This window comes from Hemitrygon akajei, chromosome 6, assembly GCF_048418815.1.
Source record: "Hemitrygon akajei chromosome 6, sHemAka1.3, whole genome shotgun sequence".
Classification (NCBI taxonomy): domain Eukaryota; kingdom Metazoa; phylum Chordata; class Chondrichthyes; order Myliobatiformes; family Dasyatidae; genus Hemitrygon; species Hemitrygon akajei.
Genome location: NC_133129.1, coordinates 96,486,231 through 96,513,619, shown reverse-complemented (window position 1 = coordinate 96,513,619; position 27,389 = coordinate 96,486,231). Strand labels below are relative to the sequence as shown.

The window sequence follows — 27,389 nt, the reverse complement described above, 5'->3', positions numbered from 1 at the left end:
TGACTGTTGTCGGCACCCTCACCACCGGGCCCCCGGCACACCCTCTCTGCCACCTGTCCCACACCCCTCCCATGGCACTCCACCTTCGCCATCTCCAACACCCTTTGCTCCCGCCAGATTTACAAACTCACTCTCTGCTCCATGTTGACAAGTACAGTACTGTGCAGAAGTCTTAGACATCCTAACTATATATATATATATATGTGCTAAGACTTTTGCACAGTACTGTAGATTGTGGGTTCAATTTTATCGTATGAGGTTCGTTCAAGAATCTGATAACAGTGGGATTAGAAGCTGTCCTAAGTTTGGTAGTACGTGCATTCAGGCTTTTAAAAAAAAGTAAAGTTGAAAGGCAGAATGTCCCGGGCGGGAGAGGATCTTGATTATCTTGGTAGAGGTAAGTATTGACAGAGTCCATAAAAGGCTGGTTCCTGTGATGTGCTGAGCTGTTGGTAAATCCATTTAGTGGTACACTTTTAAAAACATAGCGCCACTGGTCAATCAGCCGACTGATATTTCCGGCCATTTTTGATCATCTCCATTCGTTCCCGCTTAACTACAATTTTAAAAGTAATTCCAGCACGCGGATGATTGCGCTCTAACTTTTCGCCAATAAGGAAGCAGGTCATGGAGGATGGGGTTAAATTACAACCACGTGGTACACCTTCTACCCTGGGGGAGTGAGCGCAGGCACGCTTCGACGTAATGACGTTAAACGTCCCATTCCGCCCTTGCTGGTGGACGTGGCTGCTAGCGTGGCGCGGCGGTTCGAAGAAGATGATTCAGACACGCAGGCGCGATGTGAGGAGTGAGGCCGGCGCTTATTGGATGCTGGTCGCAGGGCGGGCGCCTATTGGTTGCTGGTAGGAGGCTGACGCCTATTGGCTGCAGGCCGCGAGTGAGCGCCAATTGGCCGGTGGCCGGGACGCTGCGATGCTGCGGGTAATCTTTTTAGTCCTGGTGCCCGTTATGGGCGCGGGTGCCGCCGCCGAAGATGACGAGAGGTTGCCGACCAAGTGCGAAGGTGAGTGTGGAAGAGGAGAGGGGGTTGAGAACGAAAGGAAGGTGGGGTAACCTGCCCGTCCCGGGGCGCCACGGTGATGGCTAGTTACCCCTAGCAACGGGGGGCATCCAAGATGGCGCATTGCTACCCATAGCAACTGGGCTCCAGAGATGGTGGGAGCCCCCAGGCAGCGGGCACTTCGGGTGGTGGTGGGTGCAACCATACTGCGAGGGGTTCCGGGAACGGTGGGGCTCCCCATGCAGCAGGGGATCCGGGGTTGTGAGGGTCCCCATGTATCTGGTCTGTGCAGATAGGAGGGGGGGGGGGGCTCCCATACAGCAGGGAGTCTGGGGGCAGTGGGGGTCCCCAAGTATGAGAGGGTCTGGGGGAGTTGGGAGGGTCCCCATTAAGCAGGGGTCTGGGGGAGGTGGGGGTCCCCTTGTGGCAGGTGGTCTAGGCCCGTGGGGGTCCCCCATGCAGCCAGGAGTCTGGGGGAGTGGGGAGGTCACATGCAGTGGGGGGGTCCGAGGACAGTGGGAAATCCCCATGAAGCAGAGGGTCTGGGGTAGTGGGGGGTCCTCATGCAGTAGAGCGTCTGGGGGAGGTGCGAGGTCCCATGCATCGGGGGGTCTAGGGGCAGTTGGGGTCCTCCATGAAACAGAGTCTGGGGCAGTGGGAGTCTCCATGCTGCAAGGGGTCCAGGGAGGTGGAGGGAGTCCCATTCAGCAAGAGGTCAGGAGGCATTTGGGGTGCCTCACGAAATGGGGTCTGAGGCAGTGGGGCTCCCCATGTAGGGTCTGGAGGATGTGTGGGGGTCCCTTGCACAGGGGATCTGGGGGTTACTGGGGTTCCCCTTGTGGTAGGGGGTCTGGGGGCAGTGGTCGGGGTCCCCCATGTAGCAGTGGTCTGGGGGCATTTGGGATACCCCATGAGCCAGGGGATGTAGGACGGTGGGGTTACCCATGCAGCAGGAGGTTTGGGGATTGTGGGGTTCCAATTCAACAGGGGGGTCCATGGGTAGTGGGTTCCTCATGCAGCAGGAAATTTGGGGATTGTGGGGTTCCCAATGAACAGGGGTCTGGGGAAGTGGCATTCCCCAAGTAACAGGGGTCTATGGGAGGTGGGGAGAATATCCCATGCAGTGGGGGGGGGGTTAATTCTGGGATGTGTGGGTACCCCATGCAACAGGGGGTCCAGGTGTGGATGGGCTCCAAGACAATGGATCATACACTGTGGAGAGCATTCCGACTGATGGCGTTACTGTGACAGTGACTCTAATGCCCAGGGTCGCAAGAGGCTGCAGAGAGTTGTAGCCTCTGCCAGCCTCATCACAGGCACAACCCTCTCCACCACCGAGAGCCTCTTCAAGAAGCATTACCTCCAGAAGGGGCATCTATCATCCAAGGACACTGACCACCCAGGACATTTCCTCTTCTCGATACTGCCATCAGGGAGGTGGGGTAGGAGCCAGATTCTCAACGATTTGGGAACTGGCTTCTTCCCTTCCACGGTCAGGTTTACAAACCCTAATCTCATTGTTCATTTTAGTGCATTATATATCTATATTTAACTTGTATTTGGCCTTCGGACTCTGCTGCTGCAAAACCACAAGTTTCACATCATATACAACACTGATAATCTAATTCTAATTCTCAGTGTCCATTGTAGTGAGTAAATCAAGCCACAGCACGAAGGGTAGCGGCTACCTTTTTGCAGGCTATCCAAGGTGATGGGTATTGGGTGAGGTGGGTTCCCCATCCAGCCAAGCAAGGCCTTCGAGGGGGTCTCCGTGCAACAGGGCATCCTTGCTGATGGATTCAGATTCAGGTTTATGTATCACATTGTACATCAGTAAAATGCGGTTTGCTTAATGACCAACACAGATCGAGGATGTTATCGGCACACATTCTGGTGGCAACATAGCATGCCCACATTGTTCAGCTGAACAAGCATCGAAAACCAGACATCAGCAAAATAAGCCCATTTCTCCCTCACTACCAACCCCAGGACAAGCCACCTGTGGGCCTTCAGTCTTTGGCCCTGGACTCTCAGACTCACAGACATTGGGCATCGAACTTTGGATTTTATTGACCTCTGGCTATTAACTCCAGGATGTGCTAATCACAGGTTTAACCTTTGGGCCTCAACTTCCAGACTGGTACGATATCTGACCCTTGCGACCTGGAAGGGGTATCACTGGCCCTCATGACTCCCCAGGACTCACTAACCTCTTCACTGCCTGCTAACCTGACCTGTGGGATTGCTGACCTTTAACTGAGGAGCTGTCCGACCTGTACTCCAAACTCTGGCTCCTGTCTCTGATCTAATTACCCCTCATCCTTGACCCTAATTCCCCTTGTTGTCCTACAAACCTAACAAAACAGCGAAGTCTTATCAAAATGCTAGTGTGTGTATTATGTGTCCTTCCATTAACTGTATACTTTGTCCTTATACTTGACCTCCCAAAGTGCAACACCTCACACTTGCTTGGATTGCACCCCACTCTTCAAATACATTTCTCTCTTGGGTACATTTTAAAAGTAGTGAGTTGCTATCCTCACCTCCTACTTGCAGAAATATTTACTTCTTGATTCTATTATGGACTTATTGAGTTTATCTGCAAGTAAATGAATCTCAGAGTTGTATATGGTCCCACATAGTACTCTGATAATAAATTTACCTTGAACTTTGATCTTTCCACTGACTCAATCTGTCAAAAATAAAATTGCTGGGAGCACCCAGCAGGAAAGTCAGCATCATTGGGGAGCGATATAGTCAACGTTTCAGGTCAAGAGGCTCTCATCACAACTGGAAGAGTGAGGAAACAAGAGTGGCTTCCTCTATATAGGCAGCCTGGGGGAACTGTTTAATTGAGCACCTCTGCTCTGTGTTTGCCACAACAGGCAGGACTGCCTGGTAGTCACCCATTTCAACTCAAAGTTGAAAGTAGATTTATTATCAGAGTGCATGTATGTCACCATATACAACCCTGAGATCCATTTTCTTGCAGGCATTATCAATAAATCCATAATAGAACCAATAAAAGACTGTGCCTACTTGGGCGTCCAACCAGTGTGCAAAAGACAACAACCTAAATATAAAAAGGAAAATAATAAATAAATATTGAGAACATGAGATGAAGAGTCCTTGAAAGTGAGTCTTGGGTTGTGAAGTTATCCCCTCTGGTTCAAGAACCTGATGGTTGAGGAGTAATAACTGCTCCTAAACCTGGTGGTATGAGTCCAGAAACTCCTGTACCTCCTTCCAACAAGAATAGAGCATACCTTGGTGGTGGGGGTCCCTGATGATGGAAGCTGCTTTTCTACAACAGCTTTTCATGTGGATGTGCTTAATGGTGGGTAAGGCTTTACCTGTGATGTACTGGGATGTATCCACTACCTTTTGTGGGATTTTCCATTCAAGGCAATTGTGTTTTCACATCAGGCTGTATTGCAGCCAGTCAGTATACTCTCCACCACACAGGAATTTAAAGTTGATGACCATCTTCACCTCTGAGACTGGCTCATGGACCTCTGGTCCCTCCTGCTGAAGTCAATAATCAGCTCCTTGGTCAGAGCTTGTTGTTATATCACCACTCAGCCAAATTTTCAATCTCCCTCTGATATGCTGATTCATCATGATGTTTGATTCAGCCTATGACAGTGGTGACAGTGGTCATTTAAGTTTGTCATAGCAAACTTAAATATGGTGTTGGAGTTGTGCTTAGCCACACAATCATAATGTAGAGCAGGGGGCTAAGCACACAGCCTTGTGGTGCACCTGTGCTGATGGAGACGGTGGAGGAGATGTTGCCAATCCGAACTGACTGGGGTCTGCAAGTGAGGGAATTAGGATTCAATTGAACAATGAGGTATTGAGGCCAAGGTCTTGGAGCTTTGAGGGGATGATCGTATGGAATGCTGAGCTGTAGTCAATAGAGAGCATTCTGATATCTGCATCTTTGCTGCCCGGATGTTCCAGGATTAAGCAAAGAGCTGATGTAGTGGCATCTGTCGTGCCGGTAGGCAAATTAGAACAGATCCAAGCAGCTTCTCAGGTGACCCATTCCGATATGTCGGTCCAAGGCTTCCTCTACTGCCACAGTGAGCCAAATGCAGGTTGGAGAAGCAACACCTTGTTCTGTCTGGGTAGCTGCCAATCTGATAGCATGAATACTAGAGGAAAATAAAACATGGCGGAGCAGATTCACTGGGCTGAGTGGGCTAATTCTGCTCCCAAGTCTTGTGGAGTTAATGTGTTTCTGGAAGGTGAGGTAGTGTCCCAGAAGCACCAATGGGCATCATTGGAATAATGTAGAAATTTGGAGTGGACCTACACACTGAGTGGTCACTTTATTAAGTATGGGATTAAAACCCAGTGTGGTCTTCTGCTGCTGCAACCCATCCACTTTCAGGTTCAACATGTACGTTCAGAGATGCTCTTCTGCACACTGCTGTTGTGATGTGTGGATGTTAGTTACTGTTGCCTTCCTGTCAACTTGCACTAGAGTGACCATTCTCCTCTGAACTCTCACTATGAACTATGGCTCACTAGATGTTTTTGGCACCATTCTCTTTAAACTCTAGAGACTGTTGTGGGTGAAAATGCCATGAAATCAGCAGCTTCTGAGATACTCAAATCTCCCCATCTGGCACCAATAATTATTCCACAGTCAAAGTCACTTAGAAGACATTGCTTCCCCATTCTGATGTTTGATTTGAACGACTGAACCTCTTGACCATGTCTGCATGCTCATGCATTGTGTTGCTGCCACAATGATTGGCTGTGTGGCTAGTCAGCCAAAGGCAGATGGAAGTTCACTGGGACACCACTGTTGTACCCACGTACACTCAGTAAATACTTTATTTAGTGCCTCCTGTACATAATAAAGTGGCCACTGAGTATATATTCATGTTCTCTCGCTCCTGTGGCCCATCCACTTCATGGTTCAACATGTGTTCCTCTGCACACTACTGCTATAATGCATTGTTATTTGAGTTATGTTGCCTTCCTGTCAGCTTGAACTAGTTTGCCCATCCTCCTTTGACCTCTCTCATTAACAAGGCACTGCTGCTCACTGGATTTTTTTTTTTGCACCATTCCTGTAAATTCTAGAGGTTGTTGTTGGTGATCAACAGTTTCTGAGATGTGCAGACCACCTCGTCTGACACCAACAATCATTCAATGGTCAAAGTCACTTAGATCACATCCCTTCCCCATTCTGATGTTTGGTCTGAACAACAACTGAACCTCTTGACCACGTCTGAATGCTTTTATGCATCGAGTTGCTGCCACATGATCGGCTGATTAGATATTTACATTAATGAGCAGATGTAGCTAATAAAATGGCCACTGGGTGTAAACCTCTCCTAACTCCCATTTCCTTCCCCGCCATATGAAGTGTGCAAGTTCCTGACGGTGGAGCTGCAGTCCGCACTGGACAAGACCAGGCGCTCCAAGGAAGTGCTGGAGCTCGGAGAGGTGCTGGACAATGGGAAGAGGAAGAGGAAGATCAAGTATAACACCTCGTGAGTGCCCTCATTGCAGAGCTTTGCTGTTGTTCAATGTTCCCCTTTCAACTTTAGGCCAAAAGAGTTTCCACTGAGCTCAGGAATGGGGACAGGTCATACTTTTGATTATTGTGTACCATTTTGGTCACCTTTTATAGGAAAGACATTGCCAAGCTGGGGAGGGCAGAGAGAGAGAGAGATATGAGGATGCCGCCTAAACTGCAGGGGGAGTATGGTCACACGAGATCTGTATTTGCTGGAGCACCGGAGAATGAGGCTGACCTCAGAAGTTTGTAAAATGTAGATAAGACAGTTATAGTTTTATTCCTAGCAATGGAGAGTACAAAACTAGAGGGTACTGGTATAAGATTAGAGGGGAGAGATTTAAAAGACGCCATTGGGGTGAGAGGGTGAGGCACAGAGATCAGGAGAGGTGGGGAGGTCAGGGGAGAGGCTGGTAGCAGACGAGTGAGATGGGGGGGGGTGAAAAGTGACAGATAATGTCTTTACACAAAGGATAGTAAGTCTTTGAAATGAGCTGCCAGAGAGGGTGATCGATGTGGATACAGCTACAACATTTCAGAGGCATTTGGATAGGTACATTGGGGGGGGGGGGGGGGGGGAAGTCTGGAGGGTTATGCGCCAAATGTGGCCAACTGGCACAGACCAGTTGGGCCAAAGTGTCTGTTTCCATGCTGTATTATTCTATATGGGGGGGGGGGGGGGGGGGGAGAGTAAAATTTCATTTGATTACTGAGACACAGCACGGAATAGGCCCGTCCGGCTTTTGAGACATGTCACCCAGTAATCCCCTGATTTAATCCCAGCCTAATCACAGGACCAATTAACCTACCATTCAGTACGTCTTTGGACTGTGGGAGGAAACCGGAGCACCCGGAGGAAACCCATGTGATCATGGGGAGAAGGTACAAACTCCTTATAGGCAGCAATGGGAATTGAACCCAGTCACTGGTACTGTATAGCATTGTGGGCAATGAGACATAAAACAGGACTGCGTGTAAGAGCACGTGGTGTTGACGTGAGGCTGTTATAATCATTACAACCCCAGAATTATGTGAAACTGTTGGTCAGCACTGGTTATGTCTTGTGGCCACTTGTTTTCCTACAGAGCATGGCCAGCTCTCCTTAGCTTTCCACGGAGAAAAGGCACATAGTATCTGGTTGTTACGTTATTGTTAAATGATTGTATCTTTTTCTCTATTTACTGTTTCCCAATGCATGGCCAATAACTCACCAAGGGGTGTTTACAGAGTACTCATAGACTGTCTCCCTGTCTCTGTACCCCGTCTCCTTATCTTGCTGAGCTCCCCCTAATATATCCTTCTCTTTCTGGTAATCTCACTGGCTTGCTCTCTCTCTCTCCATCCTAATCTCACTCATTTGCCCTTCCGAAACTCCCCAACCTCACCTCTCTTCCCCCCCCCCACACACACACAACAGGGAGACACGGCTGGCAGAGGCAATGGACAACATCTGTGAGAGGATCCTGCAGTACAACGTTCACGCTGAGCGACCGGGCAGCTTGAGATATGCAAAGGTACTGGCAAGAGTGTAGCAGTGACAGAATCGAATCGCGTTTAGTGTCACTGGCAATTTGTTGTTTGGTGACAGTACATATTGACAAAAAACTAAATTAAAATAAGAAATATATATTGAATTAAATAAGCAGTGCAAAAAGAGGGCAAAATAAAGAAAAACATAGTGAGGTAGTGTACATGGGTTAATTGTCCATTCAGAAATCTGAGGACAGAGGGGAAGAAGCTGTTCCTGAAGCACTGAGTGTGCACGCAACACTTGCATCAGTTCGTGTGTGTGTGTGGTATTGCTATTTATACTGTGCTGTAACTTGTACTAATATATTCCATGCATTCATGAGATTCATGCACACATTCAAATTTATACTACAGTGAAGATTGTGTGGGTATATTAGTGTGTGTGTGTTGGTACTTGGTGTGATTGTTCACCTGTGTGGGTGGACTTTGTGTAGTTTGTAAATGTGTGTGTACTGCTGTTCGTGTGTGCATGTGTCGGAGTGCAGTAGCTGTCAGTGTGGTTGGAAAGCCATCGACTGCAGTGTGCTCCTGACACCTCATGCTGCTGTTTGCAGGGGTACCAGTGAGACCATGATGACCCTGAAGAATCTGGTCAACAAAGGAGTCAAGGTAGAACTGGGGATCCCGTTCGAGATGTGGGATGAGCCCTCGGCTGAGGTCACAGACATGAAAAAACAGGTAAAAGGTGGACTGGTGGTTAATCACACTTCCTGAAAGTGCTGACAGTCTACAAGTGTAGGTGATCTGTCTTCACAGCTGATCAGATTGTGGCTGTGAACAAAGTCACCAGGACACACTGAAGCTGGTGATATTGAACTCCTTACTCAGCACATAAGCAGGCATCATACCGGAGACACTTTCAGAAGAGGCTCCCTGACCCAATATTATATGACATATCATATGCTAAAGATCAATGGTAACAATAGGACAATTGTATAGTTGAAATGTATCTACATTGCTTCCTTTGAATTACATGTAGTTTTCAAATGCGTAGATCTTCACACCCGTACTTCAGACACCCAAAATGAGTGCCCGCCACCCTTCTCTGAGCTGTGTTCATGCATATATATGCAGATATCTCAGGTTAATGAGTGTTTCCTCGTTTGCAAGCAACCCCATTCTGCAGCTCCAAGAATGCCATTGTTCTGAGCTGCATTTTTAAACTCAATCTACAATCGACTTTCAGATCTGAAGACTGGTTGCTGTTGAAATTTATATTTGCTGTATTGCATAACAGCAGAATACACCCAAACAGCCACTTGCAATAAGTGGTGTTACTATTTGATTACTACAGGCAGCATCCCTCTCCTCTGACTACACACCTACACTTTCCAAAACTGAGACACTGAGAATCCAGTCAGGAGTGGACCATCTTGGCCAGTTGTACTCCAGATGGTGCTGAAGCCAATCCTAACTGGATTGACGTTAACAGAATAAAGTGGAGGCTATTTGGCCCTTCAGGTCTGTGTCAGCTTTTTGAAAAAATAACTGAGATAATCTTCCTTTCCCCATATTCCTGTAATTTTTTTTCTCTCTGCTCACTGTTCATGTCCAATTCTTTTGTGAAAACACCTGTTGAATTTACTTACACCAACCTATAAGACAAAGTATTCCGAATTATTACCACATAAAGAGATTTCTCCCACGTCATCACTGGTTCATTTCCCAACCATCCCAATCTCTGACCCTCTGCTATCGAAACTCAGCCACTGGAAACATTTTGGCTCACCACCTCTGGAATATTACATTCAATGGTCTTATAGGGAGGATGTGGAGGCTTTGGAGAGGTTGCACAAACTTGGGTTGATTCCTCTGGAGTGGTGGAGGCTGAGGGGAGACCTGATGGAGGCTAATAAAATTGCAAGAGACATTGAGGCTAGACAGTCAGTATCTTATTTTATCCTAAGGTTGAAGTGTCTGATAACACAGGGCGTGCAAGTTATGAGGGGGTAGGTTTAAAGGGGAAAGCACTGCCAGGGTGGTGAAGGGGGCATATAATGAACTCTTGAACACCTCTATCATTAGTTAAGCATGTGAATGCGCAGAGAGTGGAGGGCTGTGAATATTGTGTAGACATGAAGATTAATTTAGTTAGGTGTTTAATTATCAGTCCTTCCTTAAGTATCTTCCTTTAAGTATCAGTCCTGAAGAAGTGTCTCGGCCCGAAATGTCAAGTATTTATTCATTCCCATGACTTGCTGAGTTCCTCCAGCATCTTGTGTGTTTGCTGTTAATCCGTATGCTTTCCTGATTCACCTGATGCCATCCTGCTCCTTTCAGTGTGAGAACATGTTGGAACGGTACGAGGACGTTGTGGAGGACTGGTACTTCCACCATCAGGACCTAGAGCTGGAGAAGTTCCTCTGTGTGACGCACGTGCTGACAAGCGATGATCGAGGTCAGTGTGCTGCATAATGACTGTAGCAGCAACTGCTGCCAACCACACGGGTAGTTATCTGGAATGGCGTGGCCTCCGATCAATCCAGTAATGTTCTAAAAAGTGGAAGAAATGTTGTCAATCCTCTCTAGCAATAAGCAAAATATAATTATGAACCTAGAACTAGCAATATTAAACATAGTTAAGCGATCAGTAACACCTGACGTTCTACAACTCTAAACGCCCAGAACAAAGCACAAATATGTAACTAAACCCTTTGATTTGTACCACACTTTTGCTTATGTGACTCGTTCCCATAATACGTGCACAGTGCAGTTACAATGCAAACAGGAAACATGCGTGGCCCCTACAATCACCATTGCATGTGGATCACCATTTCTTTATTTCAGGAATGCTCATCTGTTAAGGAAACACGGCAGGTGGTGGAAATCTAAACGTGAACTTCTGCAGATACTCAGCAGGTTGGGCTGCACCTGAGTGAAGAGAAACAGCTTGTTAGATGTTCCCTTCTTGAGGCACTGCCTCCTGTAGATACTACTGATGGTAGGGAGGGCTTAGCATGTAATTGACTATATGATAGTCTCTGCAGACTTGATGGGCTGAAGGGCCTGTTCCTATGCTGCTTTAATTTAGTATTGGTTTGCTATTGTCACCTGAAATATTAGCTGCTCCTCTTCCCATGGAAGGTACAAAGTAAATTTATTGCCTCAGTGCATGTGACAATAATAATCAAAGACAAAGTACATTTATTGGTTTCAAAGTATGTATATATTGCTTCAGGATTTGCACCGCCAGGTACAAGAACAGTTACTACTCCTCAACCATAATGCTCTTGTGAACAAAAGGGATAACGATGTTCTATTGATGTCCCACAACCAATGATTTCACTTTCAGGACTCTTAAGCTTCTCAGTATTTATTTCTATTTATTTATGTTTGTCTTTGCACAGTTTGTTGCTTTCTGAACTCTAGCTGATCCTTCATTGATCCTGTTATAGTTGCTATTTTATAGATTTGCTGAGTATGCCCGCAGGAAAATCGCCAGTGCCTGTAAGGAGTTTATACCTTCTCCCTGTGACCACGTGGGTTTTGTCCCACAGTCCAAAGACGTACCGGTTGGTAGGTTAATTGGTCATTGTAAATTGTCCCGTGCGTCGTAGTGCGCTCGGCAGAGGATGGTGCTCAGAGGGGATGGTCGGAGGCTCGGAGGTACAACGGACTCGGAGTCTACTGCGGTCGGGGCACTTTCACCGTGTGCTGCGTCTGCAGAGCTGGGTCCGACGGAGCTTTCATTGTGTGCTGCACCTGCGAGGCTTGCCTTGGAAGTCCATAGCAGGGGTATTCCCTTCTGTCACCTGTGTGGGATGATGAGTTTATCGGGACCCTGAGGACTTGTGGAAACTGTGTGGTGGTTTCTTTCAAACTTATAGTCTTTTAACATCTTTGGACTGTTTTTTATCAATTATGATATTGTCTGCACTGTTGTAACTATATGTTAACTATAACTATATGTAACTATATGGTTTTGTGTAGGTCTTGTAGCTTTAGTTTTTGGTTTGTTGAGTTGGTCTCCTGACTTGGTGTGTCTGGGTAGTCTTGTTTTGTCTGCTGGATTTGGAGCTCCTTTCTGGGGAACGTGCTAAGACGGTAGCGCGATATTAATACGCAGCATCCTCTCCGGACTCTGGATTTAGGGATTGCCAAACGTTATGTGGATTTTCTGGTGTAGTCTGTTTTGTCATATGCTTTTGTGATATCATTCTGGAGGAACATTGTCTCATTTTTTAACTGCATTGCACTTGTGGTTTCTAAATGACAATAAACTGGAACTGAACTGATTAGGATAGAATCAAATTGAGGTTTGCTAAGCAGTGTTTGAAGGTCCTACTCAGTGCTGTATCTCAGTAAGTAATAAATAAAAACAAATGTCAAGGTTGTATATGGTGACATATTATCTGATAATAAAATTTCCTTTGCAGTTTAATTTAGATTGGGATCATGGTTGCACAGACATTGTTGGCTGAAGGGCCTGTTCCTGTGCATGTTCTAACCACGATAAAAAAGTAAATAGAAACACAGAAGTAAAATACACCCAATGTTGGAAATCTGAAATATATAGGATTTGTTATTGAAAATTGACTAAATACTTGCTGTATTTCCCTCTGCAGCTGCTGTGATTCCTTCTCGCAATCCGTGTTTATTTCTGTAGTTCTCTATGGTAGAGTTCAGGTTAGTGCTGGTCTGAGCTCTCTAACAAGTTGGAGACACCATCAGCAAGCTTGCTCTCTCAGTCACATACCACTGATTTGAAAATATCTAATCAGTCCTTCATCGTTGCCAGGTCTAAATCCTTGAACCCTCCATGACAGCACCAGAAATATTGTGGCAGTCCATGAAGGCAGCTTGCCCTCACCTTCTCAAATGCCAAGAAATGCTGAACATAAAATTAATAATAAACTAAACTTTAATCTCTAGATTCACGGGAGTGGCAAACTATGGCACACATGCACAAAATGGTAAACGCAAAAAATGTTGGCATATGGCATGCACTGATCAAAGTCAAAAGTACATTTATTATTAAAGCATAAGATTTGTCTCCTTACAGCAGCCACAAAACAAGAAACACAAGAACCCATTTAAAAAAAAGACTAACAAACACCCAATGTACAGAGATAAAGGGGGAAGAAAAACAAATCGTACAAACAATAAAAGTAAGTAACATTTAGAACGAAAGTGAGTCCTCAGACGTGAAACATGGAGCAGGCCTGCAGCCATAGCCTCAGCTTATCACATAGCGGAGTAAAATGTTACAGAGCCCAGAGCAGGCCCACATCCTCCGCAGTGTAGAGCAAAGTAAACGTCGCAGAGCAGAACTGGTCCCAACGCCCTGGCATTTTAATCCATCTGGCTCCTCGATTCTTTAAGTCAAGACAAGTTTATTGTCAATTAATATACATGTATTTAATGTATATAGAAACAAGACAACATTTCTTTGGAGCAGGGTGTAAGACACATAACATACAATAACTTATGAAGGCAGGAATAAAATCTACAGATGAATCACACATAAATAACAAACTAAAGTTCATTAATATTAAATATTGTAAGATACTAAATAGATTAACCAGCGACACTTCCAATACAATGCAGCTGTGAGTTCAGAAGTCCAGTGGAGCATCAGTGCTCAGTGTAATGGGACTAGAGACGTTGATGCCCACATGGACTGACTGGCCTTACTGTTTAAAAAGTATCTAATTGCAGAGGAAGGTGTTGAGACCCAGTGAGGACAGTTTCCCCACCAGTTTCTGGGGTACGATGGTGTTGAACACGGAACTGAAATGGAAGGCAAAGCCTATTGCAATATCAGTGGATCAATCTGAGCGATAAGCAAACTGGAAAGGATCCAATGTAGCTGGGGAGAAAGGCTTTAATGTGCTTCATGACCAGCTACTCAGAGCATTTCATAATGGTTGATGTTAAATCGCGCTGCACGATAGTTGTTTAGGCAGGATACCATCGCCTTCTTTGGCACTGGAATGATGGTTGCCGCATTGAAAACTGAGGGGACAATGGATTATTTCAGAGGGAAGTTAAATATATCTGTCAGCTGGGCTGTGTAGTCTTTCAGGACCCAACCTGGTATACTATCAGGATCAGCAGGTTGACTCTGACCAGGCTCTTCCTCACCTCAGCTTCAGCCATCAGAGTGTCTGCTCCTCTGGGGAGGGGAGGGGCCTTCCTTGCCAGCATTTTGTTCTGTGCACCAAACCAGGCGGAGAAGACATTCAACCTCTCAGGGAGTGAAGCACCCTAGTCACTGACGCACAGGGTAGACTTGTAGTCTATAATCCTCCTAATTCTCTGCCACATGTGCCTCCTATCTCTGGTATCGCAGTAAATTCTCTGAGAATGCCCCCATTTTGCCTTCCTGATTGAGTGGAAAAGCACAGTTCTTGCTTCCCTGAGAGCTAAAGCGTCCCCCGATCTAAAGGAAGCATGTATGGACCTCTTCAGTAAGCCATGGCTTCTGATTTGCCCTCACCTGGATGTGTTTCGTGCTGGTAACATTGCCAGTACACTAATGGTCACAGAAACCACATATTCCTCTATGCTAAAACCCACCCATAATAGAAAGTATGTTAAAATTGTCTGTTTAAAAGATTAATATTAATATATTTTGAACAGTTTTCTCAAATGATTCTAAAAAGCAATGAATACATATAAATATGCTTATATTGTGCTTTTTCCTTAGTCCATAATTTTATTACTAATCCATTAATCAATGATAATCTCTGCTCAAAATTAACATGACATGCCAGAGAATTTTTTTTTAGAAGATTATTGCCTGTTTGGACATACTCTCACAAAAAGGTTTGTCACCTCTAGAAGAGCAAGTGCTGTATTGTTAAATAAATAAGCAAAGAAAGAAAGTGGGATTGTACAAGTTGAGTTTATTGCCACTTCCACAGGTGCAATGAAAACCCTGCTTGCAGCAACAAAACAGGCAACATGGAGTCAGAGACAGGAAAAAAGCATAAACATGAATTATACACAAAAGAAAACAACTCGTTGTGGTGCAATGTGATCAAAAATGGTCACCGTGTTGCTATACTCGGGTAGCGATTAGTGTTGTACCAGTTGGTTCCAGAACCAAATGATTGAAGGGAAGTATCTGTTCCTGAACCATCTCATAGTCTCTGCAGACTTGATGGGCTTAAGGGCCTGCTCATATACTGTGTCTTTAGTTTAGTATTGGTTTATTATTGTCACATGTACCAAGATGCAGTGAAAAGCACATCTTGCATGCTGTTGTACAGACCAGATCATTACACAGTACGTTGAGCTAGAATAAGGTAAAACAATAACAATGCAGAATAAAGCGTAAAGGCTACTGAAAATGTGCAGTGCTGGTAAATGATGAAGTACAAGATCATAATGAGGTGGATTGTCAGGATGAGCCCATCTTATCGTAAAATCGGTCCATTCAAGAGTCTGATAACAGTAGAAGATGTCCTTCAGCCTGGTGGTACGTGCTTTCAGGCTTTTGTATATTCTGCCCGAAGGAAAGAGTGAGAAGAGGGAATGGCTGGGGTAGGTGGAGTCTTCTATACTTTCTGCCCGATGGAAGGGGTGAGGGGAGAGTATGTCCAGGGTGGGTGGGTCCTTGTCTCACTTCTCCCCTCCACTGTCTTCCCCCAGACTTAGTTTCGCCTGTCACTTGCTCCTTTCCCTACTCCACACTCCTATTCTTCGTCCCCCCTTTTCCTGCCTGATGGAGCATCTCAGCCTGGTGCATTCACTTTAATCCCTCTCCATAGACACAGTTCCTCCACCACTTTGTGTGTGTGACTCTGGATCTCTGTTATTAACTGCCCCCTTTGCCTCTGCTTCCAGATTGCCTCAGTGAAATATGGAAGGGCCGAAAGGGCGATGCAGCCATCAGCACAGAGACGGGTAACCAGGTGACGAGGCCGGCGGACCACAAGGCGGAGGGCGAGACAGCAGGGCAGACAGCAGCACGTCACGACGCTTCGGAGCTCTGAGCTGTGCCGGAGTCTGTACCCGACCTGGAACAGGCGGTGGTCCTGTTGCCCACCACAGCCTGATCCGTCCATCCAAGCCACATCCACCTGGTGATCAGAACACGTATAAACAGTGCGGCTCCTCTGATCCCGACACTGCCGGTGTTCCCGTCTGTATGCAGTCATGGTTCTCTTTCCCCATCCGGATGGATTCTCCCTGAGCTCTTTAGGGAATGACCCACCAACATAACCTCTGGTGCTCTGTAAAGCAGTCCTTCACCCACTTTTTCCAGGGAGCCTTGCAGAGCTGCCAACACACAGGCGGTATTAGCGTTTGCCTCCACGAGTCCAAAAATATTGCAGACTTTTTATTAATCTTCCTACTTTCATGTCCGTGTGCTGAGCATCCCTCGTGACTGAGATGCCCCACACAACACTAAGCATGTACTGTCCAGCTTGTCTCTGCTGAGTTATCATAGCAGACTTCTCAAAAAACTCAGCATGGGCATTTGCTGCTGTCCTGCACACTGTGCAGAGGCTTTCGACCTCACAAAACCAACACACCCCTCGATGGCCGCTTTAATCCAAGCAGCTTCATCAACTCAAGATGCGGCCAGTAGTCTCTTTTCTCAAGCTGCTGAACGTGCAACCGTTTTTTACAGAATAAAGCCCATCCCTGGTGCCTGAAGAAAGCATCTCCTCTGTTGTTTCTGTTGGGCTCGGAATCCCCGCCAGTCTGCTGCTCTGCAGTGACGCTGGGCACCAGTGCATGCCCTGATCCGGGGTTGCACTGTTGAAACTGGAGTTGGTTTATTATTGTCACGTGTATTGAGATGCAGTGAAAAGCGTGTCTTGCATGCCGGGGAAGGAAAGGACTGAGGAGGGGAGACTAAAAGGGAGACGAGAGGGGAAGAGGGAGAGTGGGAAGGGAATGAGAGGAGGGTGATGGAGATGTGAGGGGTGAGGAAGGTAATTAAGTGGACAAAAGGTTCTTGAGGTTTCTTTGAGATTCGTCTCCTTACAGGCAACCACGAAACAAAGAAACCTCAAAAGAACCCGCCAAAAATAAACTACCATCGAACACCCTGTGCACAGGGAGGACAAAAAAACAAATTGTACAAACGACAGAAACAAGCCAATATCTTCAGAACTGACGAAGGGTCCTGGCCCGAAACGTTGGCTACTCTTTTCTCACGGATGCTGCCTGACCTGCTGAGTTCTTCCAGCGTCGTGTAAGTATTCTTTGATCCACAGCATCTGCAGTTGTATTTTTGTATCTTCAGAACTGGAACTTTACAAAAAACACAATGTCAGACATTGTTGCTATGTAGAGCAGACACCAGCCACGGTCCAAATCACAATGTCCAGTAACCACAGATGCGAAGCCAGGCATCACTGCAGTACAGCAGAGAGCAGAGCAAACATCGCAGGTGGTGAGGAGAACTGGCCCATCCCTCGCCTCCAGTCCCGTCACCCTGACCTTTTCAATCTGGCCTGGTGCTTAAAGCAGCTGAACAGCAGGTGGTTCCTCACTCTAGGACTGCTCTGAGATAGGTCACTTCATTACAGAGGAGTTCCTGACCTGAGGTCCACGGACTCTGCGATTAACGGTAAGGCTCCATGGTATTAAAACAAGGTTGGGAACCGCTGCACTGGAACAAGGTAAAACAAAGTGTGAAGTAAATGAAGTGTAGCAGCTAGAGAAAATGCAGCGCAGGTAGACGATAAGCTGTAAGATCATATCTGGGTAGATTGTGAGGACAAGAGTAACTTCTTGTACGAGGGAACTATTCAACCCACCCCTTGAGCCTCTCATCCAACACATCCCACCACAGGGACTGGTCTCTCTGATTCCCTTGTCCATTTGCTTTTCTCCGCTAATCTCCCTCCTGGCCCTTGAAAAGTGATACACCTACCCATTAATATCCTCCCTCACCTCCATTCAAGCCCCAAATAGTCTGTCTAGGTGAGGCAACACTTCATCTACAATCTGTCGGGGTCACCTACTGTGTCTGGTGCTGTAGATGCAGCCTTCTCCATACCGGTGATACCCGTTGTAAATTGGGTAGCTGCTTCGTCGAGCACCTCTAATCCATTTGCCAAAAGCAGAACTTCCTGGAGGCCAAACATTTTAATTCCAATCCTCATTCCTGTTCTGGCATGTTGGTCTATTGTCTCCTCTTGTGCCATGACAAGGCCACCCTCAGGATGAAGGAACAACACCCTATATTCTATCTGATGGAATACCTGATAACACGAATATCGATTTCTCCTGGTCTTAAAAAAAATCCCTCCCCTTCCCCTCTTCTATTCCCCACTCTGATCCCTTACCTCTTCTCACCTGCCTATCACTCCCCTGGGTCTCCTTCCCTTTCTCCTGTGGCTCATTCACCTCTCATATCAAATTCCTTCCTCTCCATTCCTTTACCTTTCCTACCTACCTGGCTTCACTATCACCTTTTATCCTCCTTCCGCTCCCCCCACTGTTGTATTCTGGTGTCTTCTCCCTTCTCAGTCTTGGCCCAAAATGTTGACTGTTTTCATAGATATTGCCTGACCTGCTGAGTTCCTCCGGCTTTTTGTGTGTGTTGCTCTGGATTTCTGCTTCTGCAGAATTTCTCCTGTTTATGATTAACTGTTCAATTGTTCTGGAGAGATTGGAGGAGGAAGAAAAGGGGATGGGGGAGAGAACTGAAACTGGAGAACTCAATATTTATGTCAAAGTCTCCTGCACTGCTGTTAGACAGCATCCTTTGTTCTATATCTCTTCTCCATACCCTTCACAGCAAAATGTGTCACCTCACGTTATATCAGTATTAAACTTGGCCTTCTGTAGCTAAGTCCTGTGCTTCTATAAATTGCTGGTATTGTATTATTATGACATATACTAAGATACAGTGAAAGACTCTCTTGCACACTATTCAAACAGATCACACCTTTAGATGCTGCATTGAGGTAGAACAAGACAAAACAATAGCAGAATGCAGAACCAAGTTAGAATGCATTGTAGATGGACAATTATCATAATACACATATGAGCTGTTAATAACCAAATAAGTTTGAGTTAACAGCTGATAATATTTTGAAATAATTGTCTAATAGTGTCAACAACCCTTTGTCTGCGTCTCTGTGCTTGCTGACCTTGGGTCCCAAGGCTTGGGTAGGATCAGAATCAAGTTTAATATCACTGGCATATGTCCTGAAATTTGTTAACTTTGTGGCAGAAGTACAGTGCAATGCATGATATAGAAAAAAATCTGAATTACAGTAAGTATGTGTGTGTGTGTATGTGTATATATATATATATGTGTATATATATATATGTGTGTGTGTGTGTATATATAAATTAGGTAGTGCAAAAGCAGAATTATTTAAAAAAGTAGTGAGGTAGTGTTCATGGGTTCAATGTCCATTCCAAAAATCTGATGACAGAAGGGAAGAAGCTGCTCCTGAATCGTTAAGTATGTGCCGTCAGTTTTCTGTACCTCCTTCCTAATGGTAACAATGAGAAGAGGGCACGTCCTGGGTCTGCAAAGGAGAGTTAGGCTGTCAAGGCTGGGGTTTAGGAAGTGGTCTGGAGCTGTGATGTGTCCTTGGAAGACCTGGTCGGGGATTTTGTGTGTGCTGGAACATGTTCTATCTAGGTCCCAGTGACAGACTTCCTGGGAAAAGAGAATAGGTGTTCGTGAGGGGTGGCATTAGTGGACATACACAACAGGGAGCGGATAGAGTGGAGTGCCTCAGGGAGGACCTCCTGCCATCGGGAGACCGGCAACCCTTTTGACTTAAGGGCTAAAAGTGTGGCCTTCCACACTGTAAATGGAGTAGGTGGGAGGGGTCCCATTCCAGTTGTGCACTCCACCCTCACTGTCTGACCTTGGCACGGGGCAGGGAACTCTTCGCCCCATTGGCTGTGTCCAGGGGTGCTGGATGTACCCAGCTTCTGAGCCTTTGCGGGGCAAAGCAAGTGGTACACCTTGCCCGAGGGTGACCAGCAGGCTAGAGGAGTGAAGACATTCCTTACCCCTCCTTTGGTGGAGCTGCATCTCCACTCTGCCACCCTCATCTTAGATATGGCACCCAAGACTGCTCTCAATATTCCAAATGCGGTTTGATCAAGGCCTTGTAAAGCCTGGACATTGCATCCTTGGTTTTATTATGGTAGCCCACTCACCCCAGACTGTATCGTTTGCTTGAAGGTTGTAAATGACCAGTAAGTGATAGAGAAACAAGTCCTTCTGCCAATTGTATCTGTGTTGTCCTTATACCAATCTACACTAATCCCATTTTGCCACATTGGATTCATAGCCTTGAGCCAGAGCACTACAAGTTGGTCTATTTTCTGTACCTTTTGCTTTACCTTGTTCTACTTCACTGTAATGAAATGATCTGTATGGGAAGTTTGCACTGTACCTTGGTACGTGTGACAATAACAGTATACTGTACAAACTAAACCAACCACTGTCTCTCTCTACATAGACTTACCATGATTTTTTCATCTTAATGCTGCTCACGATTAAATAAGTAAAATTTTATTTAGAGATACAACACAGAATTGGCTCTTTGAGCTTCACCGATTTGACCCTAACCTAATCACAGGACAACTTACAATGTCCATTTAACCAACCTGGTATGTCTTTGAACTGTGGGAGGAAACCCACACATTCCACAGGGAGGACGTACAGACATTCCTTACAGACAGCGTCAGAATTAAACACTGGAACTCCTACACTACCATGGCACTAACATGTATAGCACAAACACAAGAGTCTTCACCTCAGAGATGTACTTAGCTCACTGCTCTACTCTCTATACCTATGACTGTGGGGCTAGGCACAGCTCTTTTGCCATCTATAAATTTATTCAGAAGGTGATGAGAGGGTGTACAGGAGTAAGATATATCAGCTAGTTGAGTGGTGTCGTAGCAACAACCTTGGTCAGTAAGACCAAAGAACTGATTGTGAGCTTTGGAAAAGGTAAGACAAGGGAACACACACCAGTCCTCATAGAGGGATCAGAGCGGAGAGAGCAATTTCAGGTTCCTAGATGTTAATATCTCGTGACAATTCAACATATCAATGCAGCTACAAAGAAGTCACAATGGTGGCTATTTTCATTAGGAGTTTGAAGAACTTTGGTATGTCACCAAAGCCATTCGCAAATTCTTCTTCTTCTCTGGAGAGCATTCTGACTGGCTACATCACCGGCTGGTATGGTGGGAGTGGGGAGGGAATGCTATTGCACAGGATCATGAGAAGCTGCAGGATAGTTGTGAACAACTTCAGCCCCATCATGGGCACTAGCCTCCGTGGTATCCAAGACATCTTCAAGGAGCGGTGCCTCAAAAAGGTGGCGTCCATCAAGGACCCCCTTCACCCAGGCCATTCGCATCGTTACCATCGGAGGAGGTACCGGAGCCTGAAGGCATGCGCTCAGATGCTGAAAATCCAGCAAAATACACAGAATACTGGAACTCAGCAGGTCAGGCAGCATCTATGTTGAGGAATAAACGGCCCACGTTTCAGACTGAGACCCAATCTGTTATTAATGACTATAGTGAAACATTTTATGATCATTATTACTAGGTAGAAAAAGAAACAATTTTAAAATGTATGGAAGAATTTGCAGAAACTAAGATTCTCATACATAATGGAACATAGGAGTAGAATTAGGCCATTCAGCCCATCGAGTCTGGTCTGCCATTCAATCAACCATGGCTGATTTATTATCCTTCCATAACAATTAGGCAAAACAGCAGAAATAGGCCATTTGGCCCATTGAGGTAACCTGGGAAATTTGTCTTCATACAACTTAATGTTGTTTCTGCAGACAGGGAATTCCAGATTCCAACTCCCCTCAGAGTGAACATATTCTCAGACTGATCCCCTTAAGTGTTCAGGAATAACATGCCATCAAGAAAAAATGTTGAAATTTTACTACAGAAATATTTTGGATTAAATACTCATGATTTTTAAATATAAATTAAGTACAGAGAGTTTGTGCCCAGGTTAGGGCAGGATTTCATTTCTATCATCTGCTCGTGCTTTCACAAGTCAGAAATGCGGTCACAGCGGAGTTCCTAACCCAGAAAAGACGCCTGCGATCTGTGACAGCTGGCAAGTTTATCCCATTCGCGTCCACAAACCGGGAAATGCCACCTCAGTAGCTGCCAATTTGAAATCAGGGTTGTCACTTTCGGGTAACTCTTGAGCAATGCACACGGAACTCGGCATCTATGGAGGGAAATAAACAGTTGATGTTTTGGGCCAAGACCTGTCACGTCTGGAAAGGAAGGGGGCAGAAGCCAGAATAAGGTGGGGGAAGGGGGAGGAGCTCAGGATAGCAGGTGATAGGTGAGACCAGATGAGGGGAAGGTGGGTGTGGAGGGAGGGAGGTGATGTGAGAAGCTGGGAAGGTTGAATCTCAGGTTACACTAATTCTATCTGGGTAGCCTCCAGCCTAATGGCATGAACTTCGATAACTACTCCTCCCTAGCCCCCCCCACCGCCCCTTCTTCCTTCCTCATGACCTGCCCATCACCTCCCTCTGGGTTTTTACTCTTTTCTCTCTATTCCATGGTGACCTGCCCTTCCCTATCGGATTCCTCTTTCGTCAGCCTCCACCGTACACCTCCGAGTTCCTCACATCACCAGGGAGGACCTAATCTCAAGGCAGCTGTGAATTTGAAGCTGGAGGTTAGTCTTGGGGCGACACACAAGATTCTGCAGATGCTGGCAATCCAGAGCAAAGCACACAAATGCTGGAGGAACTCAGCAGGTCGGGCAGCTTCTATGGAGGGGATTAACAGTTGATGTTTCACATGTATTCCCCCCCACCCATCACCAAAGCCCCACTTATTCTGGCTATTGCCCCCTTCCTTACCAGTCCTGAGGAAGGATCTCCACCCAAAGCACTGACTGTTTATTCCCCTCCATAAATGCTGCCTGACCAGCTGAGTTTCTCAGTGTATTGTGTATGCTGCTCATAATCTAGGGGTGGTTACCTGCTCGTTGGAGATCAGACTGCTTTAGCCGTCCCTCCTGGTCCACTGCTACCTACGTCAGCAGGTGGGATACATTCTTTTGTTACCCTGAAGGGTGGTCCATGACCGGGAATGATAACATCAGCCAGGGCTCGCACCCGGTCCCTGTGCCTCGCTTGTAGTTCGGGGTTCTCACTCAGCTCCCGCCAGTCCTGCTCATCGTCCTCCCTCTCAAACAGGTCCCCTGCCACCACTACAGTCCCCCACTGGGTGCCATGCACGATGAGGCTGACGTCGCTGCCGCTGTGACCCGGTGTCGGGATCACCTCCAGCCACTCGTCAATTCGGTAGGGCTGTCCAGAGCGGAAGTCGTGGTCCAGGTAGGTGTCCTGCCGCCGGCAGATGTCATAGGAGACGATGAAGGTGGCCTCCAGGAAGAGGCCCAGGTTCCCAACGTGGTCCGAGTGGCCATGGGTGCAGACCACGAAAGTGATGTCCCCGGCTGCCAGCCCGTGCGACTGCAGCTTCCGCAGAATCAGTTCACCGTCCCATGGGTTCCCCGTGTCCACCAGCACCACCTGCGGCCCCTTCACCAGGGTGACCGACCCGTCCGCCCTCATGTGGCCCTCCTCATCCGTGTAAGCGTACCCCTCCTTAATCACAAAGATGGAATACGGACTCCCCGGAATGGCCGACAAGCCGGGAGGCTCTGACTCCACATCCGATGCTCTCCTCATGTCTCAATGGTTCCTGCAGCCAGAATTCCCCAACCTCAGCCTTGGCGACGGTCCCGTTCCCAGCCTGGAAATAAAGGAAAATGCATTAAACTACCGATAATCCGGCATCTTGGTTTCCTGACCAGAAGATTTTGTAGATTACTGGTGTTGCAGGTAGACAGGTATACATAAATAAAATTCACTTCTCAAACATCAGAGTTCATGGGGAAGACTTCAGAAGTACACCCCAAGAAAAAAATCTGGAGCTAGAGGAGTCCTAAGGCCAAACTGTACCGGTTTCGGCCATTTGTTTAGATTCATTAGATGTGTGGAGGGGGGAGTCTGCTGCATGGGCAACAGCTTCCTCTCCATATTGTACTGCCCAGCTTGTGTAGGCAGCTAGGATACAGCATCCATGGGTGAACAGACAGCCTAGCCTATATACATATTTCTTACTGTAATTTATAGCATATTTTATGTGCATTCCTTCCACAAATGAACACATTTCAGGGCATATGTCAGAGATAATAACCCTGATTCTGAATAAGAAGCTGGGGAGAGGTGACAGGTGAGGAGGAAGGAGGGGGGGGGGGTTATGTGAGGGAATGATCAGAAACAGGTTTAATATCATGTGGTGGAATTTGTTATGTGGCAACAGTACATTGCAATACATCATAATAAAAACTAAATTACAGTAAGAATATATTTAAAAAGTTAATTAAATAGTGCAAAAAGAGGGGAAAATAGTATTGAGGTAGTGTTGTAAAACATCCTTGAAAGTGAGATAGTAGGTCAGGGAAACAGTTCAGAGTTGAGGTGATTTTAGTTCTCCGTGCTGGTTCAGGAGTCTGATGGCTGTAGGGTAATAACTGGTTCAGGAGTCTATGGTTGTAGGGTAATAACTGTTGCTGAATCTGATGGTGTGGGACCTAATTGAGTACTCCTTGCCTGACGGCAGCTGCGAGAAGAGAGCATGTGGTAGATGGTAGCGGATGATGGATGCTGCTTGTGGCAACGCTCCATGTAAATGTGCTGAGTGGTAGGGAGACTTCTGCCTCTGATGGACTGGACCATTCTACTGAGATACTGTGAGAAACCTTTACACAGGTAGGTGTCCCGTCGCTGGAATACATCCTACGGGACAATGAAGGTGATCTCCGGGAAGTCAAATCATTACATAGTGCACTGAGATAGAACAAGCTAAAACCTTAACAATGCAGGATAAAGAGTAGTCATAGAATCATGGCACTACAGCATAGAAACAGGCCTTTTGGTCCATCTAGTCTCTGCCCAATTGTTATTCTGCCTAGTCCCATTGACCCTCAATCCTCAGTACCCTATCATTCACTGTGTATATCCTACCCAGGTCTGTCCTCCCAAAATGTAAAAGCATAAAAGTGTATCGTCATGTACAGCAAAAACCTGTATAAATGGGATGGAAGCTTTGCTGGGCCTGGTGGTACGTGCTCTCGTATCTTCTAGCAGACTGGGAGTGGGGGTCGGAGAGAGAATATCCAGGGTGGGACTGTTAGTAAAAGGTTGGTGGATGCAATGATGGGCTACAATTTCAAAATAAAGAGAAGACATACATTCTCCATCAGGCAGAACTTCCCCTCCCAGCTCCACTTTCTGCAGGGATCACTCTCTCTGCTTGTCTGTCCCCACTGATCTCCTTCCAGGCATTTAGCTCTGAAGCCATGCAAAGTGTTACACTGACCCGTACATCATCTCAAAGTAAAATTACTATATATGTAAGTATGTTATTATATGCTACCTTGAGATTCATTTACTTGCAGGCATTCGCAGGGTAAAATAATACAAATGAGATTGTGAAATATATATATAACTGGGCAACGACTGACAAATAACCAAAGTGCAGAAGGAGATGAAGAGTGAGTCTGTGGATCATGGAAACAATTCGATTTTGGAGTGAGTGAAGTAATCCACACTAATTCAGTGTAGTAACCTCGTGGTGTGGGATTGCAGGAAACTGCACAGCAGGATCCCCTAAATGGTCAAGAACGTTTGCTTTTCCGGTGATGTTTACTGAGAGAGATACAGAAGACGGGGGGGGGGGGTGCTAAATAAAGTTAAAAAGCGAGGGGCTCCTATGGGGGCCTCTTCTTCGCTAGGCCGCAGTCTCGGCCTCGGGTCGGTTCCGGAGCTGGAAGGTTGCAAATCGAGGCCCCTGCTTAAAACCTAGAACCAATCCCCTCTCCCTCCCATACGTTCCCCCGCTCCCTCCACCCCCGATTCCGCACTCCGGACACGGACACGAACCCGAACCGGCGACTCACCATTGCCAGTCACCCGCCCGCTCCTCCGGCCCGACGAACACTTGTGAGTAAACCAATAGGTCAATCCACCCGGCGTAATAGTTGGTGTTCAGCGCCCACCCGCTCGCTCCTGTGGCCCGGCGAACACTTGTGAGTAAACCAATAGGTCAATCCACCCGGAGTAATAGTTGGTGTTCAGCGCCCACCCGCTCGCTCCTGTGGCCCGGCGAACTCTTGTGAGTAAACCAATAGGTCAATCCACCCGGAGTAATAGTTGGTGTTCAGCGCCCACCCGCTCGCTCCTGTGGCCCGGCGAACGCCTGCGGGTAATCCGCACAATATGCTGGAGAAGCTCAGCGGGACAGGCAGCATCTATGGAAAAATCGAAACCTTTCGGCTCTACACTTTTGCATAGATACTGCCTGGCCTGCTGAGTTCCTCCAGCATTTTGTGTGTGTTACTTGAATTTCCAGCATCGATAGATTTTCTCTTGTTTAATAGTTGTTCAATTTTTTAAAAAACAAAATATACTTTATTCAAAAATAAAATTATGTACAATAAACCATTCAATGACTCTCAATCCTTTACAAATGTTTCCATTACGGTCTTTACATTGTCACACTTTTCATCACCCATGTGGCCCTCTGTTATTCCATATTAACATTCCCTTGTTGAGGGATATACACCGCACCCCCCTACCCTCAACTCCCACGGGAGAAGAACCCTAGACTGTGGTCCTTCCCCACCGGGCCCTTGCGGTGGCTGCACTGAGTTTGAGTGCGTCCCTCAGCACGTACTCCTGCAGCCGAGAATGTGCCAGTCGGCAGCATTCCCCCACGGACATCTCCGTGTGCTGGTAGACCATCAAGTTTCGGGCCGACCAAAGAGCGTCTTTGACCGAGTTGATGATCTGCCAGCAGCACCGGATGTTGGTCTCGGTGTGCATCCCCGGAAACAGCCCGTAGATCAGAGAGTCCTCTGTTACGCAGCTGCTGGGGATGAACCTCGACACTGTCCCTTCCATCCACCTCCACACCTTCTCCGCGAACCCACAGTGTGCAAAGAGGTGGGTCACCGACTCCTCCTCACTGCAGTCCTCCCGTGGGCAGAGGGGTGTGGAGACGACGTTCCGGGCGTACAGGAGGGATCGGACTGGGAGGGCCCTTCTCACTGCCAGCCAGGCGAGGTCTTGGTGCCTGTTGGTGAGGTCTGGCAATGAGGCATTTTGCCAGATGAACTGGATGGTCTGCTCAGGGAACCACCCCACTGTGTCCATCATGTCCTTCTCCGGCAGTGCCTGCAGGAACTTACGTGCTGACCACTGTCTGATGGCCCTGTGGTCAAAGGCATTGACTTGAGGTTTGGCAGCAATGACCAGCTGACAGGGGTATTGCATGGGAAAGGGGCCA

The 27,389-nt window shown here is 46.7% G+C and overlaps 2 protein-coding genes across 8 annotated transcripts; one reads left to right on the top strand and one right to left on the bottom strand.

Moving 5' to 3' along the window:
- The first annotated feature begins 891 nt into the window (after positions 1-891).
- cnpy4 (canopy FGF signaling regulator 4) lies at positions 892-16,698 on the top strand. The gene is made up of 6 exons (XM_073048934.1): positions 892-1,024; positions 6,405-6,531; positions 7,975-8,072; positions 8,644-8,765; positions 10,368-10,485; positions 15,879-16,698. The coding sequence occupies exons 1-6, from the start codon at positions 934-936 to the stop codon at positions 16,025-16,027; spliced, it is 705 nt and encodes a 234-aa protein (XP_072905035.1). The 5' UTR covers positions 892-933; the 3' UTR covers positions 16,028-16,698.
- Positions 10,442-26,144, bottom strand: mblac1 (metallo-beta-lactamase domain containing 1). Of its 7 annotated transcripts, none has more exons than XR_012099302.1 (4): positions 26,002-26,144; positions 23,010-23,789; positions 17,216-22,239; positions 13,038-13,402 (listed from the first exon to the last, which is right to left on the bottom strand). XR_012099302.1 is itself a non-coding variant. In XM_073048937.1 (3 exons), exon 2 carries the CDS (start codon positions 23,723-23,725, stop codon positions 23,024-23,026), a length of 702 nt encoding a protein of 233 aa, XP_072905038.1. In that variant the 5' UTR covers positions 23,726-23,789; positions 26,002-26,144; the 3' UTR covers positions 10,442-10,580; positions 23,010-23,023. The 7 variants fall into 7 exon arrangements, 5 of the variants coding, with proteins under 5 accessions (XP_072905038.1, XP_072905040.1, XP_072905036.1 ...); XR_012099303.1 differs by having other exon boundaries at positions 17,216-17,297; XM_073048937.1 differs by lacking the exons at positions 13,038-13,402; positions 17,216-22,239 and adding an exon at positions 10,442-10,580.
- Between the last annotated feature and the right edge of the window lie 1,245 nt (positions 26,145-27,389).